The sequence below is a fragment of the Centropristis striata genome, chromosome 23 (assembly GCF_030273125.1).
Source record: "Centropristis striata isolate RG_2023a ecotype Rhode Island chromosome 23, C.striata_1.0, whole genome shotgun sequence".
In the NCBI taxonomy this organism is placed as follows: Eukaryota; Metazoa; Chordata; class Actinopteri; order Perciformes; family Serranidae; genus Centropristis; species Centropristis striata.
The window spans coordinates 30,201,384-30,215,930 of NC_081539.1; the positions used below are offsets into that span (position 1 = coordinate 30,201,384).

General features: G+C 34.4%; 1 protein-coding gene across 1 annotated transcript in view; it reads right to left on the reverse strand.

Moving 5' to 3' along the window:
• The window catches only part of nsmaf (neutral sphingomyelinase (N-SMase) activation associated factor), a 32,463-nt gene extending 18,526 nt beyond the window's left edge, over window positions 1–13,937 (reverse strand). The window contains exons 1-12 of the mRNA XM_059327505.1: window positions 13,818–13,937; window positions 8,309–8,395; window positions 6,098–6,176; window positions 5,840–5,901; window positions 4,525–4,561; window positions 4,325–4,375; window positions 2,869–2,940; window positions 2,648–2,695; window positions 1,551–1,603; window positions 475–604; window positions 313–384; window positions 125–233 (exon numbers count right to left, since the gene is read on the reverse strand). Coding sequence (XP_059183488.1) covers window positions 125–233; window positions 313–384; window positions 475–604; window positions 1,551–1,603; window positions 2,648–2,695; window positions 2,869–2,940; window positions 4,325–4,375; window positions 4,525–4,561; window positions 5,840–5,901; window positions 6,098–6,176; window positions 8,309–8,395; window positions 13,818–13,855 — 838 coding nt within the window. The 5' untranslated portion in view covers window positions 13,856–13,937. The remainder of the gene's footprint in view (window positions 1–124; window positions 234–312; window positions 385–474; window positions 605–1,550; window positions 1,604–2,647; window positions 2,696–2,868; window positions 2,941–4,324; window positions 4,376–4,524; window positions 4,562–5,839; window positions 5,902–6,097; window positions 6,177–8,308; window positions 8,396–13,817) is intronic.
• Between the last annotated feature and the right edge of the window lie 610 nt (window positions 13,938–14,547).

Below are 14,547 nucleotides of genomic sequence, written 5' to 3' on the forward strand. Positions count from 1 at the left end.
AGTCTCACAATGAGAAACTAACTTTCATCCAAAAAATGTAATCTTCAATACTGCTGACACAATTTTTTAAAAAGAATTTAAACACAATCTGTAACAGATTCACTGCTGGCTTTATTTTTCTCACCCAGGAAAGTAGCGATGTAGTAGTAGATTTCATCTCTGTCAGCCGTGTTGTAGAACTTCAGGTAGATGTCAGAGCAGAAATCATTCTCAGTACAGAACACCTCCAGACCCTGGAGGGAGACAAGTTAAGTTAAGTTATTTGAGCCTCACATTATTCTTCATTAGCCTTCTCTGGCTAGTTGTACTAACCAGAGGTCTGAGTCCATGCCGTCTTTTGTAGATTCTCCTCACTCTGTGAAGTTTGATTTGAATCACCTGATCCTAAAGGTCCAGACACATCAGTCATCAGTAAATACGATATAATTAACTGAACTGTATAACAGAAGTCAGCGTGCAGATGTGGCGGCTCACCGGATATCCATTGAGCGGCTGGAAGTACAGGCTTTCATCCGTTATGCAGACGTGTCCCGGGTTGGACACCAGAGGCAGGACCATCTCCACCGCACACTCCATGTGAGGCTTCTCACACACACTCTCAAAGCTTCACATCACATTTACAACATTGTTTTATCAAGCTGCACGCTCACATACAACAACAATATACACTACCGGTCAAAAGTTTTAGAACACCCCAATTTTTCCAGTTTTTTGTTGAAATTCAAGCAGTTCAAGTCAAATGAACAGCTTGAAAGGGTCCAAAGGTAAGTGGTGAACTGCCAGAGGTAAATAAAAAAAGGTAAGCTTAACCAAAACTGGAAAATAATGCACATTTCAGAATTATACAAGTAGGCCTTTTTCAGGGAACAAGAAATGGGTTAACAACTTAACTCTATGGAGTCTTGGGCTATTTTGTCCATTTTTTAATTCTTTTCATGTCTTTGTAAGTCATTTTGTGTCTTTTTTTTTGTAATTTTGTGTCTTTTATGTCATTTTGTGTCTTTTTTTGGTCATTTTGTGTCTTTTTTTTGTCATTTTGTGTCTTTTTTTGGTCATTTTGTGTCTTTTGTTGTCTTTTTTTGTCATTTTGTGTCTTTTTTTGGTCATTTTGTGTCTTTTTTTAGTTATTTTGTGTCTTTAGGTGTCTTTTCTGTCATTTTGTGTCTTTTTTTTGTCATTTTGTGTCTTTTTTTTGGTCATTTTGTGTCTTTGGGTGTGTTTTTTTGTCATTTTGTGTCTTTTTTTGGTCATTTTGTGTCTTTTTTTGGTCATTTTGTGTCTTTTTTTAGTCCTTTAGTCCAACATAAAATGTGATTTTGAATCTTTTTTTTACTTTCAAAACACTATCATGCTCAATAAAGAATTTTAAATGTTGCAAATGTGCATTCATTTCAGAGTACACTGAGACATTAAACTGCATCATTTTCAATTAAATTCTGGAAAAGTTGGTGTGTTCTAAATCTTTTGACCAGTAGTGTATGTTTAAATCACCATATTTATTAAAAATTGTGGTGTACCAAACAGTGAAACATAAATCAAAGTGAACATACCAGTTTTTGTCAAAAGACGACCTCGCCAGTCGTGATTGTAAATTGGCTGCAATCTAGAAATAAACAAGAACTGGATGTTTGCTTGTGAATGCTAATGATTGTTCCCAACAATTAACAAAAACCATGCACTGAAGGAATTAAGATTATGTGGAATAAAATACAAAAAGCAAAAACTTATCATCATTCATGCTTTTGATTTTCACCATATCACCATCTTTCAGGCTTTAGAGTCCCAGTGTGTGTGCTTAGATTTTAAAATGGACAGTGAGTGTGTGTTATTATTATTATTATTATTATTATTAATCATAGTCAGTGTATTACTACAGTCGATGGCGGCTTCAGTTTGCAGAGGCAGGAGGGATTACTATCAACATCACTATTTAGAATATTTCCATTAATTTATCTTAGACTTTTTATACATTGCTTGGCTCCTGCACCAAGGTTATAATAGTTTTGGATTTTTCATTAGTTTTAGTTTTAATTTCGTTGTCAATTTTTGTTTTCAAATTCAGTTAGTTTTAGTTAGTTTTCAGAGTGAGTTCATTAGTTTTAATTAGTTTTTATTTTTTGGAAAATGCTTAGTTTTAGTTTAGTTTTTATTAGTTGTAGTTGTTTTGTAATGGGGTATTTGTTGGGTGCCAGATTCAATAAGGTCACAATAAATGTTTCCTTTGTTTCCTTTGTCTGATCCATCTCAGCCCCAATAAGGTTATTAAGTCATAAAACCAGATTAAATAGATTTAATATCAACCAAAAGAATTACGTATGAAAAAAGTTGACAAAGACGAAAACTAAGGACATTTTCACTATAATTTCAGTTAGTTTTAGTTAGTTTTGTAACCACAAAATACAGTTTCAGTTAGTTATCGTTTTTTTAAAAACTCTAGTTTTTATTTTTATTTCAGTTAACGAAAATGTTTTTTCAATTCTAGTTTTTGTTATTTCGTTAGTTTTCGTTAACTATAATAACCTTTTCCTGCACCAGTACTCCTGTCTGTTTCTCCAAACTGCCATCTATTGTAGGCAATACACTGGTTATGGAAAAGTACCTCATGCAACCACACTTCAATTATCCCTTTAAGTGATGACTGACTCACCATGGCAGTCTGGTCTCCAAGCTTCTCCAGACAGGACGCTCTGTGGAGCTGCAAAATACACCAGAGTCACACAGAGCAGTTCAACAAATAAACCTAATTACATGATTTACAGAGTCAAGAACAATCTAATGGGTCAGTTTATTAAAGCAAGCACACCCTGTCCTGTTCCTACAACACTCAGGTTGTAGTGGAGACTCTATTGTTTGGGAGTAGCTACGCACCTGAAGTAACGTTTGGACGACATCTTCTGTTTTGCTCCAACCTTCCAGTTGAAAAGTCACTTTCTGTGGTCCCTGCAAAGAGACGAGAGAAGTTTAAGTCATTTGAGATCAAATCCTGGAGACTTCTGAGTCCTCCACAGAACTTCTTCTGCACATTTTTGGTTAAATGTGTAGCTTCAGGCTCCGTTTACACGAGGACGGTCTGAACAGAAGACGCAAAAGTGGCGTCGCGTCTTCACTTTTTATTCCTCGTTTAGACGAGCGTTTTCAGGAGGAAATCTGCTGCATACGGTGACGCAAAAGTGTGTGAAATTGGATTGTATGCAGCCAGGCGGCATCACTTAAAGCCATAAGAGCATCTTTGGGCATGCAGAAGTTTTCACGCCACACATTTCCATCAGCTACTCCTTCCACAAAGTTCTCCTCCATCACTAGATCTCCCAGGTCTCGTTCACAGCCGTCTGGCTCCTCCCACCAATCGCTGCATCCAGAATGTGATGGAGGTAATTCCAGATCCTTCTCTGTTCACTAATACTATCTGTACATATCCTGGACATTTGGTGGAAAGACTCCTGTAAGTTTATTAGAGCTGCCAGAGCAGCTTGAAGGTCCCACCATGGAAATAATCCCACGTTTCTTTATTTCCTGTCCTGGAGCATGTATGTGACGTAAACACATACGTGACGTGAGCAGATCAGATCAGAGTTTTGTGTCTTGTCAGTGTAGACGACACGCTACGGAGGAGAGGATTACACTTTTACACTTTGGAGGGTGGTTTCAGATTTTTGCATCTTTAAGCCCCAAAATCGCCGTCACCGTCTAAACGAAAGGCACTTCCCATAAAATATTTTGTCGTTTTTACCCACAAGCGTCCTCGTGTAAACGGGGCCTCAGCCAGTGGTTTTATTGTTGATATAAATACATAATAACTGATGTGTAGCTGTTTGAGTGTGATTAGTATGGACAACAGAGCTTCAGCAGTGAGACCTTGTAGCTAAATGATGTGTGTAAAACACTGCGGCAAAGTCTCAAAACGGCTCAAACCCTCATTTGATCTAAAGGCTGTGAAAACTCAAGTGTGACGGAGTGCAATTCACACTCTATTTAACCTCAACAGACTTTTTTACGCCCCATTATAACATGATAAATGCACAGGTTTGCAGTTTTGCATGAATGGACTTGGATGCTACAACCCTGATTCCAAAGACATCGGGCCAATTTCTAAAATGTTAATGCGATAATGTGCTAATCCACATATTCAATTGAAAACTGCACAAAGACAATATATGCAATATTTAAACTGATACCTTTTTATTTTAATGAATCAACACACAACGATTAAAAATCTGATGCATTCTGTTTTATCTACGTTTTACGAAACATACCAAGTTTGTTGGAAGTGTTTTAAAGTCTTTTAAACATGAGAGGAGAACCTGCTGAGGTTCAGCTGACTCACCCTTTCATTCCTGTAAGGTGCTATGACGTTGCTTTCTTTGATGTAAATAACCTGAAATAAATTGAAAATGAAAAAAGTGTTGTTACTTTGACAAACAATACACTGCTGGAATGATTAAAGAGAATAATGTGTGATAAAACAACAAATATTACAGTTTATTACGGTGAATCTTTCAACATCAACATGGTCAATATTCTCACCTGCACACATGAAATATTGATGGCAGACGGCCTCGGCCTATGAGGAAAACACAAACAAGTTAAAAAAATATATCACCGTGCTTCATTACTTTACTGTTTTAACCCATTGACGCCGGGAAAGCATTATAGCATTTCTACCATTAAAACCAGGAGCGCTGTTGCGTTATTCTACCATTAAAACCGGGACAGCGGATATGTCATTTTGTAGTATTTGTAGTTTTTTTCCACCTATTTTCGGTCTCTTGGCCAATGAAATGCATCAGAATACATGCGGGAGTGTCGCAATGCATCATGGGACTTTTCCAGAACTTTAAATCATGGAGGAAGACGACTATAGCGGAGGAGCTCAGCAGGAAGTGACGGAAGAGATCTGATGAAAACAGCACCGATGATTTTATTGCTGATCTGGACTTTGAACCCTCGGAACCAATCGACCGGCATTTATGAATGAGGAATATGTTTTTAGACGACATATTTTCACCGAAGAACAGACAGATTTGTGGCCATCTGGAGATAATAATAATATTATTAATAATATATTAATATTAATAATAATAATAGGCTAATTGATTGCGATGATAATATAAGAAATCATGACTGTTTATGTCTTATATTACTTTATGCGTCGTTGAGTACCCTGAAAAGTGCAATATATAAAATGTATTATTATTATTTATTATTATTATTATGATAATTATCTTTTTTATTATTACAGTAGGCTAATGAGAACTATGTCTTGTTCTTCCAGTGGTCATATCATGTTAGCATCTTGCTAATGGGCATGTATTAGTATTATGCATAGGATTTTTTATTCAGTCAAATGTAACATTTGCTGAGTTTGTTGATTTTTAAAAAACTTTATTGAAGGTTTGGACAAATAAACTCAACTTCGTATGAAAGCCATGGATATAAGCTCTCAAATACTTTTCTATCTGCTACAGAGGCTGAAAAATCTTCTGTTGAATTTCCAGAAAAACTTCAGGTTTTAGGGGGTCATTTGAAAATCGTCCAGAGGTTTTACAGGCATTTTTTTCCAGGCGCTTTAGGCATTAATGGGTTAAGGGAAAGTTCCAATCAAAGTAAAATCCAAAATGAACACAGTGAAATTAAATAAGGACAATTCAATGATGGGATTCTGCTGATAAGCACTGAAGAACCAACAGTGAATGTGTTCCAAACTGAACTATCATCCAGAGACAGTTTGTTGTTGTTTCTAACTATAGTTAACATTTGCATGCCGTTTCAAAGTTACCAGACCAGTTCTACTGAGTAAACATCAGGGTGTGAACCGAGCTGCAGATGAATTTATACTCACTCATTGAAAGGATTGCTCTCTCTCTCCACAAACTCGATCTTCTTACAGTCTCGAAGAGGAATCTGCAGAAACAGACACATAATTATGTAACAACCTGGTGACCTCATTTAACCTCCTGAGACAAGGAGAAGAAGAAGACTGTCAAAATAAGATGCCTTAAATAAAACATACAAGAACCTTTATTCTCCTTATCTTATCTGGTAGCAGGAGTGAAAAAACTATACTATGCTTTTTAAAAAATGTATCATTAAAACAAACCTTTAAAATTGGCTCTGCAAAATCCTCTGGATCAAATATGATGGATCTGGAGCAGACTTTGAACGAGCCTCGGACTTTCCTGGAAGGAAAATAACTGAGTTAGCTTTTTAGCACCTATTTGCTTGATTATAACCACATTAATACTATTAAGACTGTGATAAAGAATAATACAAATACAAGCTGATACATGAATAAATATTTGATGCAATAAGGAAATAGATACACTACCGGTCAGAAGTTTTAGAACACCCCAATTTTTCCAGTTTTTTATTGAAATTATGGAGTCTTGGGCTAATTTGTCCATTTTTGAATTATTTTCATGTCTTTGTAAGTCATTTTGTGTCTTTTTTTGTGTCTTTTTTTAGTCATTTTGTGTCTTTAGGTGTCTTTTTTGTCATTTTGTGTCTTTTTTTAGTCCTTTAGTCCAACATAAAATGTGATTTTGAATCTTTTTTTTTACTTTCAAAACACTATCATGCTCAATAAAGAATTTTAAATGTTGCAAATGTGCATTAATTTCAGAGTACACTGAGACATTAAACTGCATCATTTTCAATTAAATTCTGGAAAAGTTGGTGTGTTCTAATACTTTTGACCAGTAGTGTACATGAAAAAATGTAAAGTTCTGTTAGAAAAGTTTGCATAAAATAGGAATTAAATGCTAAATAGGAATTATTTCAAACAAAAGTGTATAGAACTAGAACTGAAGTGCAATAAAATGTGCAAGAATGCTTATTTCTAAGGCCGTCATCTTGTTTTGTGCTGTAAAACAACCTAGCAGGTTCTCAGCTACTGACACTGTAGCTGATGGTGTTAAATTCTGCGGCAGAATTATACTAATGACAGCAAATTATGAGGCTAAAGACACTAATGATTATTGCAAAATTGTGTGGAAACAGCTTTTATATGTCCCTTCTCCTCCTTGGACACGTTATGTCTGCTTTAATGGGACAATAAAATGAAATTGTCTGAATAATCTCATTCTGAGAGCTTTTTCTTTTGGTTGACTCAAGCCTTCATAGCAGGATGACATGATGTTTGAACAGCTGCTCCGAGCTTTAAAGGCTAGACCTTGTACCTGCAAACACCTGATACATGGGTGGTTGACGTGAAAAGTGAAAAACAGAATAATTCAAAAAATATATGTCAAATGACATACAATTATATTCCCTTTATATGTGAATAATTCAAAACTGAATGTGTGCATTTCTAATTCTTCATATATTTAGCATATTATTAACTTTTTGGTGTGGTAGTCCTAAAATGTGTCCACCGGTGCAACAAAATAAAGAATGTCATTATTTAATTCAGAGAATGTTCAACAGATAAGATAGATAAGCCCAAGGCATATTAGTTATGAATATTTTTATCAATTTACATTATTTTCAATGATGAATCAATGTAAATTGATAAAAATATTCAGATCAATGCTTAAACTGCGTTGTACCAAAGGACTACCTGAAGACGACCAGTTCCAACACTGCACGGAAATATTAATATTATGAAAATATTTGAGACAGAAGTGATCTTGTGTCCAGAGATTCTTCCTTCCTTCCTGATTCTGGAAGGACCCCTCTCAGTAATGGGGTGGTCACATTAATGCCTGTTTTATATCGACATCATGGCGTTGCTCCAGGAGGACAAAATGTAATGTGTCATAATAACTCTACATAGGGACCTTAACACTTATATCCTCTATATTCATTAAGTAAACACTCGTATGACATGCATTCAAGTATTTTAATGTATTTAGATTCATTTTTCATTAAATTACAGTTGTTTTAAGATAAGTTATGCTACCTAGGACAGTTGCACCGGTGGACAAATGTCATGTTCAAAACAGAATATTTGCATAGTTGAAGAACGATACTCATTGTTTGCAGATGGATTAGATGTAGAAGAATGAACTGCATATTAAAACATTAATTTTTAAGAAATATTATCAAATTTTAGTAATATTTGTCACTGGGAACACAAAAATTGAGCGTCACGTCAACCACCCGTATGCAGGAGATATCTCAGGGTTTAAAACCTATTATGGTTTTTACACATTAATGGGGTTAAGCATTGTAAAATAGTGATCAGGATCATCACATATCATGACAGAACAGATGAATCAACCAGAGAAACCACATTCATAGAGTCAAAAATGATGAAGTAACTGGTGTTAGTAGTTGTACATCAAGTCTTGCTGTTAACTATTTAAATTACCTGTTATTTTTTGAAGCGGTCGTCACATGGTAAGCTGTGTGCTGTTCAAAATAATATTCCTCCAAATCCAGCAAGAGGAGAGAAAATCTAGAGAGAAACAAGAGAAGAGAGAGAGAGAACATGAAACTAACAGGCTGAACCAAACTAATTCTAATTAGCTGTCACTTTAAAACTGATTGACAGGTTTTCTGATACTGGGACGAACATTATACAACAACTAAAGTCATTAAAAAGGGAACTCTGCTGATTTTACACAATAAAGTCGGTGTATTACAGGTATTGGGGAGTAATGCTGCATATGTACACTACTGGTCAAAAGTTTTAGAACACACCAACTTTTCCAGAATTTAATTGAAAATGATGCAGTTTAATGTCTCAGTGTACTCTGAAATTAATGCACATTTGCAACATTTAAAATTCTTGATTGAGCATGATAGTGTTTTGAAAATAAAAAAATGATTCTAAATCACATTTTATGTTGGACTAAAGGACGAAAAAAAGACACAAAATGACCAAAAAAAGACACAAAATGATAAAAAAAGACACCAAAAGACACACAATGACTAAATAAAGACACAAAATTACCAAAAAAAGACACCAAAAGACACAAAATGACTAAAAAAAGACACAAAATGACTAAAAAAAGACACAAAATGTCCAAAAAAAGACACCAAAAGACACAAAATGAATAAAAAAAGACACAAAATGACAAAAAAGACACCAAAAGACACAAAATGACTAAAAAAAGAAACAAAATGATAAAAAAAGACACCAAAAGACACACAATGACTAAATAAAGACACAAAATTACCAAAAAAAGACACCAAAAGACACAAAATGACTAAAAAAAGACACAAAATGACTAAAAAAAGACACAAAATGTCCAAAAAAAGACACCAAAAGACACAAAATGAATAAAAAAAGACACAAAATGACAAAAAAGACACCAAAAGACACAAAATGACTAAAAAAAGAAACAAAATGACTAAAAAAAAGACACAAAATGACAAAAAAAGACACCAAAAGACACAAAATGACTAAAAAAAAGACACAAAATGACCAAAAAAAGACACAAAATGACTTACAAAGACATGAAAAGAATTCAAAAATGGACAAAATAGCCCAAGACTCCATAGAGTTAAGTTGTTAACCCATTTCTTGTTCCCTGAAAAAGGCCTACTTGTATAATTCTGAAATGTACATTATTTTTCAGTTTTGGTTAAGCTTACCTTTTTTTATTTACCTCTGGCAGTTCACCACTTACCTTTGTACCCTTTCAAGCTGTTCATTTGACTTGAACTGCTTGAATTTCAATAAAAAACTGGAAAAATTGGGGTGTTCTAAAACTTTTGACCAGTAGTGTATGTGGAAAAAGTTGTATAAAGCCTTCTGTGGCTCCAAGGGAAGCTGCCTGAAAACTAAGAGAATGCCTCCAGTGGGATCTCTTGAGTGACATCACTTGCTCAAGCTGCATTGTGGGTAATGAAGGGACCAGGTTTTGGCAGGAAGAAGACGCATAAAATAAAAAAAAGAAGATTTTTCTGGTTCTGCTGCATTGAATATGACTTATTTCCTGCCAGTGCTATTCATTCTTAGTGCTGCAGCAATCCCTGGCCTAAAGTCACCTAAAGTGAGATAAATTGATTTTAAATTTGGGGAAAGAAGAAAGCTTGTTTTAGATGGGGCTGTGGTCTCAAAATCAGTTTTGGGGAAAGAAAAAGTCACCACATTGCTGCAAGCCTGTGGTGACTGAAGCAAAGCTAATGTAATCTAATTTTGATACAGAACACTAATATGAATAAACACAAGGGCTGGTTTATAACCACTGGTTGGCAAATACAGCACTCTGCTTCAAGGTTATAATAGTTTTGGATTTTTCATTAGTTTCAGTTTTAATTTTGTTGTGAATTTTTGTTTTCAAATTCAGTTAGTTTTAGTTAGTTTTTAGAGTGAGTTTTCTAGTTTTAGTTTAGTTTTTACTAGTTTTAGTGTTAGTTTTAGTTTTTTTGTAATGGCTATGTGCTTTCATTTCCTTTGGTTTATCATCTCAGCCCAAATAAGGTTATTAACTCTTACAGTTCTGGGTGTTTTGTATTTTGGTTCTAGTGTAAACATCCCAGTCTCAGTAAACATATTCACCATGTGTTGCATGTTCAAATAGAAACACTGAATTATGAATGAAAAAAGTTGACAAAAACAAAAACTAAGGACATTTTCACTATAATTTTAGTTAGTTTTGTAACCACAAAATACAGTTTCAGTTAGTTATAATTTTTAAAAAACTCTTGTTTTTATTATTATTTCAGTTAACGAAAATGTTTTTTCAATTTTAGCTTTCGTTATTTTCTTAGTTTTCGTTAACTATAATAACCTTGCTCTGCTTTAGCTGGAGTAGTTTATCTTATATTCTTCTCCCTGTTAAACTGCTCTGAGGAGTCTGGAAACACAACGCTGCACTTTAGATCTCAGCACTGTGGAACATCATTTAAAGGCTTTTAACAGATGGAACATATATATGTGGCCTAGAACTCACCAAGGACTTATTCAATAGGATGCTACTATATGGTCCATTATGCACTTTGGTTAATGTGTATAGTAGCACTGGGGAGATCAGTTGTACAATTATGTTTTTATCCTATTCAGGTCAGAAATAATCTTGTAGGGATTTTATTTTAAAGATAAAAGAAATCATACCAAGACAAAAAGGTCCCATACACTGTAAAAAAGCCAACTTGTGTGTTTTTTTGGCCTAAAACAGTGATTTAAGTTGGTGAAACTTGGAAATATAAATTACTGACATTTAGGGCAATAATGTAAGTTAGCACAACAAAGGAAGCCAGTTGTCTGCTCAAAAACAAGTTGGTGAGTTGTTGTTACTTATATCTTTAAGTTGGGGTTCACAACAAGGGACAATAGTTCTGATAACTCTTATTTCTTTGTTGGGATAGCTAGCGGCTAACTGATGCTAGTGGCTAACTGACGCTAGCGGCTAACTGATGCTAGCGGCGCTGCTTGTTACAGCTACAAGAGTAGCCATTAGCGTATCAATGCTAACTCAAAATTGTGGTCGCAACATTAGCTGACATTTCATAGCGGCGTTACAATCGTGCCAATTCAGCACATTGCAGAAGTTAGCAGAAGTAAGGATTAAAAGTTATTACAATGTAAAATTATAAGTTAGTACAACTTACAGTTGAGTTGACAAAAATCTGAATTCAGAGTTGAGCAAACTCAAAAACAAAACTTAAAATATTTAGTTTAATTGTCCAACTTAAAATTTTATTGAAGTTTGTTGTCTTGAAATTTTGAGTTCACCCAACTTTTCTTTTTTTGCAGTGTATGGTAAAATGAGATTTCCATGTCTTTTAATTATAAAGCATGTCAAGGTGCTTATTTACATATATATATATATATAGTAGATACCCAACATACAAAAATGAGCCTGAAAACTACCATAATATGTCCCCTTTTAAATGCGTTTTGAATTTCGTCACCCTGTTAAAATAATCGCCTAACTCATTTTTCCAAGTTTTGCAGGAAACACAAAAAATTTCACCAAAAGTGTAACAAACACATTTATATATCATTTCACTCAAAAAAGATGTAACAAAGGATGGCTATTGGCATAGTAATAACACTGTGTGTAAATTATGTAACTTAACTTTAAATAAATGACTTAGGACATTTTTTGAACATGCCTTTGTGACTTAAGCAAGATATGGTAACACTTTATTTTGAAGGCGTCTACATGAGAGTCACACAAGCCTGTCAGAAACATGACATGACAAGTATCATGAGCATTAATGTTACTTCAAAGTGTCATTAATGTTCATGACACATTTCATGTCATGTTTATGACACGCTCATGTCACTCTTATGTAGACACCTTCAAAATAAAGTGTTACCTTTGTTGTTTAAGTCACAAAGACATGTTCAAAGAAAAGTGACACACTTGACATAGGTTATTATTTTAAAGGGGTAAAATCACATTATCTTATCAACTGAGGATATAAATTATTTTACCATAGGTGGCTATGAGGAGATGATTTAGGCCAGCTATTCTCAACCTTGGGGTCCCGTCCCCAATTGGGGTCGCGAGATGATTTCTGGGGGTCGCCAAATCATTTTGGAAGTCAGCTCTGTCTCCACTGTGTTAAAGTGTTAATGTGTTTTAGTCTTTTTGGTCATTTTGTGCCTTTTTTGGTCATTTTATGTCTTTTTTTGGTCATTTTGTATCTCTTTTGGGTCATTTTGTGTCTTTATGATTATTTTGTGGTCAATTTGTGCCTTTTTTGGTCATTTTGTGTCTTTTTTTGGTCATTTTATGTCTCTTTTTGGTCATTTTGTATCTCTTTTGGGTCATTTTGTGTCTTTTTTATTATTTTGTGGTCAATTTGTGCCTTTTTTGGTCATTTTGTGTCTTTTTTTGGTCATTTTATGTCTTTTTTTGGTCATTTTATGTCTTTTTTTGGTCATTTTGTACCTCTTTTTGGGTCATTTTGTGTCTTTTTTATTATTTTGTGGTCAATTTGTGCCTTTTTTAGTCATGTTGTCTCTTTTTTTGGTCATTTTGTGTCTTTTTTTGGTCATTTTATGTCTTTTTTTGGTCATTTTGTATCTCTTTTGTGTCATTTTGTGTATTTTTTGTATTATTTTGTGGTCATTTTATGCCTTTTTTGGTCATTTTGTCTTTTTTGGTCATTTTGTGTCTTTTATTAGTCATTTTGTCTCTTTTTGGGTCATTTTGTGTCTTTTTTGGTCATTTTGAATCTCTTTTGGGTCATTTTGTGTCTTTTTTATTATTTTGTGGTCAATTTGTGCCTTTTTTGGTCATTTTGTGTCTTTTTTTAGTCATTTTGTCTCTTTTTTTAGTCATTTTGTCTCTTTTTTTGGTCATTTTGTGTCTTTTTTTGGTCATTTTGTGTCTTTTTTGGGTCATTTTGTGTCTTTTTTATTATTTTATGGTCAGTTTGTGTCTTTTTTGGTCATTTTGTGTCTTTTTTTAGTCATTTTCTCTCTTTTTTGGTCATTTTGTGTCTTTTTTTTGGTCATTTTGTGTCTCTTTTATTATTTTGGGGGGTCGCGACTCAAAAAGGTTGAGAACTACTGATTCAGGCAACAACAAAAATAAATACATTTTGACAAAAAATGACTTAGGCGATCATTTTAACAGTGTGACGATAGTGTTAGAGAAAACAATTAGAGAAAACAATGTACAGTTGAGTTTACTATAAATAGAGTGAACTTGAGTCGTTATAACAGCACATAATAACCACAGAGTGAAACTCCAGCTCAGTGCCTCTTTGAGCCTCCAGTAATAATATAAGAGCGCATCACACAGCTGACAGTGGAGCTGTCATTATCTGAGTGGCCCAGTCTGACGCTATACTGGGATTCATCCACAGTGGAGAAAAACACTCCGCTGCCACTGCGGAGCGCGGACTAAACCACAGCGTGACGTCCCTGTCTCATATTACGTCACGTTAAGAAGAGCAGAAGCGTTACAAACCTTTCTTTAGTTCTCTCTTTGGTCCGTAAGAAAGCCATGACAGCTCACCATCTCTGGTCTGAACCCGACCAGCTTCACTCTGCTCACATCTCTGTCAACACGGAAACTTGCTGGACACCACGTGACTCTTCTGAGACAAATGATCCGTTCACAAAGGAACGGACAGAGGACTCACTCCGCTCTGTTTTAGGAGACCAGAACCACGGGACACATTACAAATTACATGATAATATTTAAAATGTACAGTACAGGCCAAAAGTTTGGACACACACCTTCTCATTCAATGCGTTTTCTTTATTTTCATGACTATTTACATTGTAGATTCTCACTGAATGCATCAAAACTATGAATGAACACATGTAATGCTATTATGAAGAATTATAAGATACTCATGAGGCTTTTATTAATGTTCTTATTATAAATCTCTTATAGCCTGCTATTAGCTGTATTATAATGCCATTATTAACACTTATATAAGCTTATAAACACACAATAATGTTAATAAGCATCTTGTAAGGACTTACAAGCGCCTTATTACTTGTTAATTAACGGTTATTACAAGGACCTTAATATAAAGCGTTGCCCTATTTTCCCCCCAAAACATTGGACCAATCGCTAATATACACAACAATAAAAATAATTCAAAAATTTCTTAATTTAAAAATGATATAATATATAATACACTGTTAAAAGTTTTTTTTTATAATGCAAATAATTCTCAATGTACAGT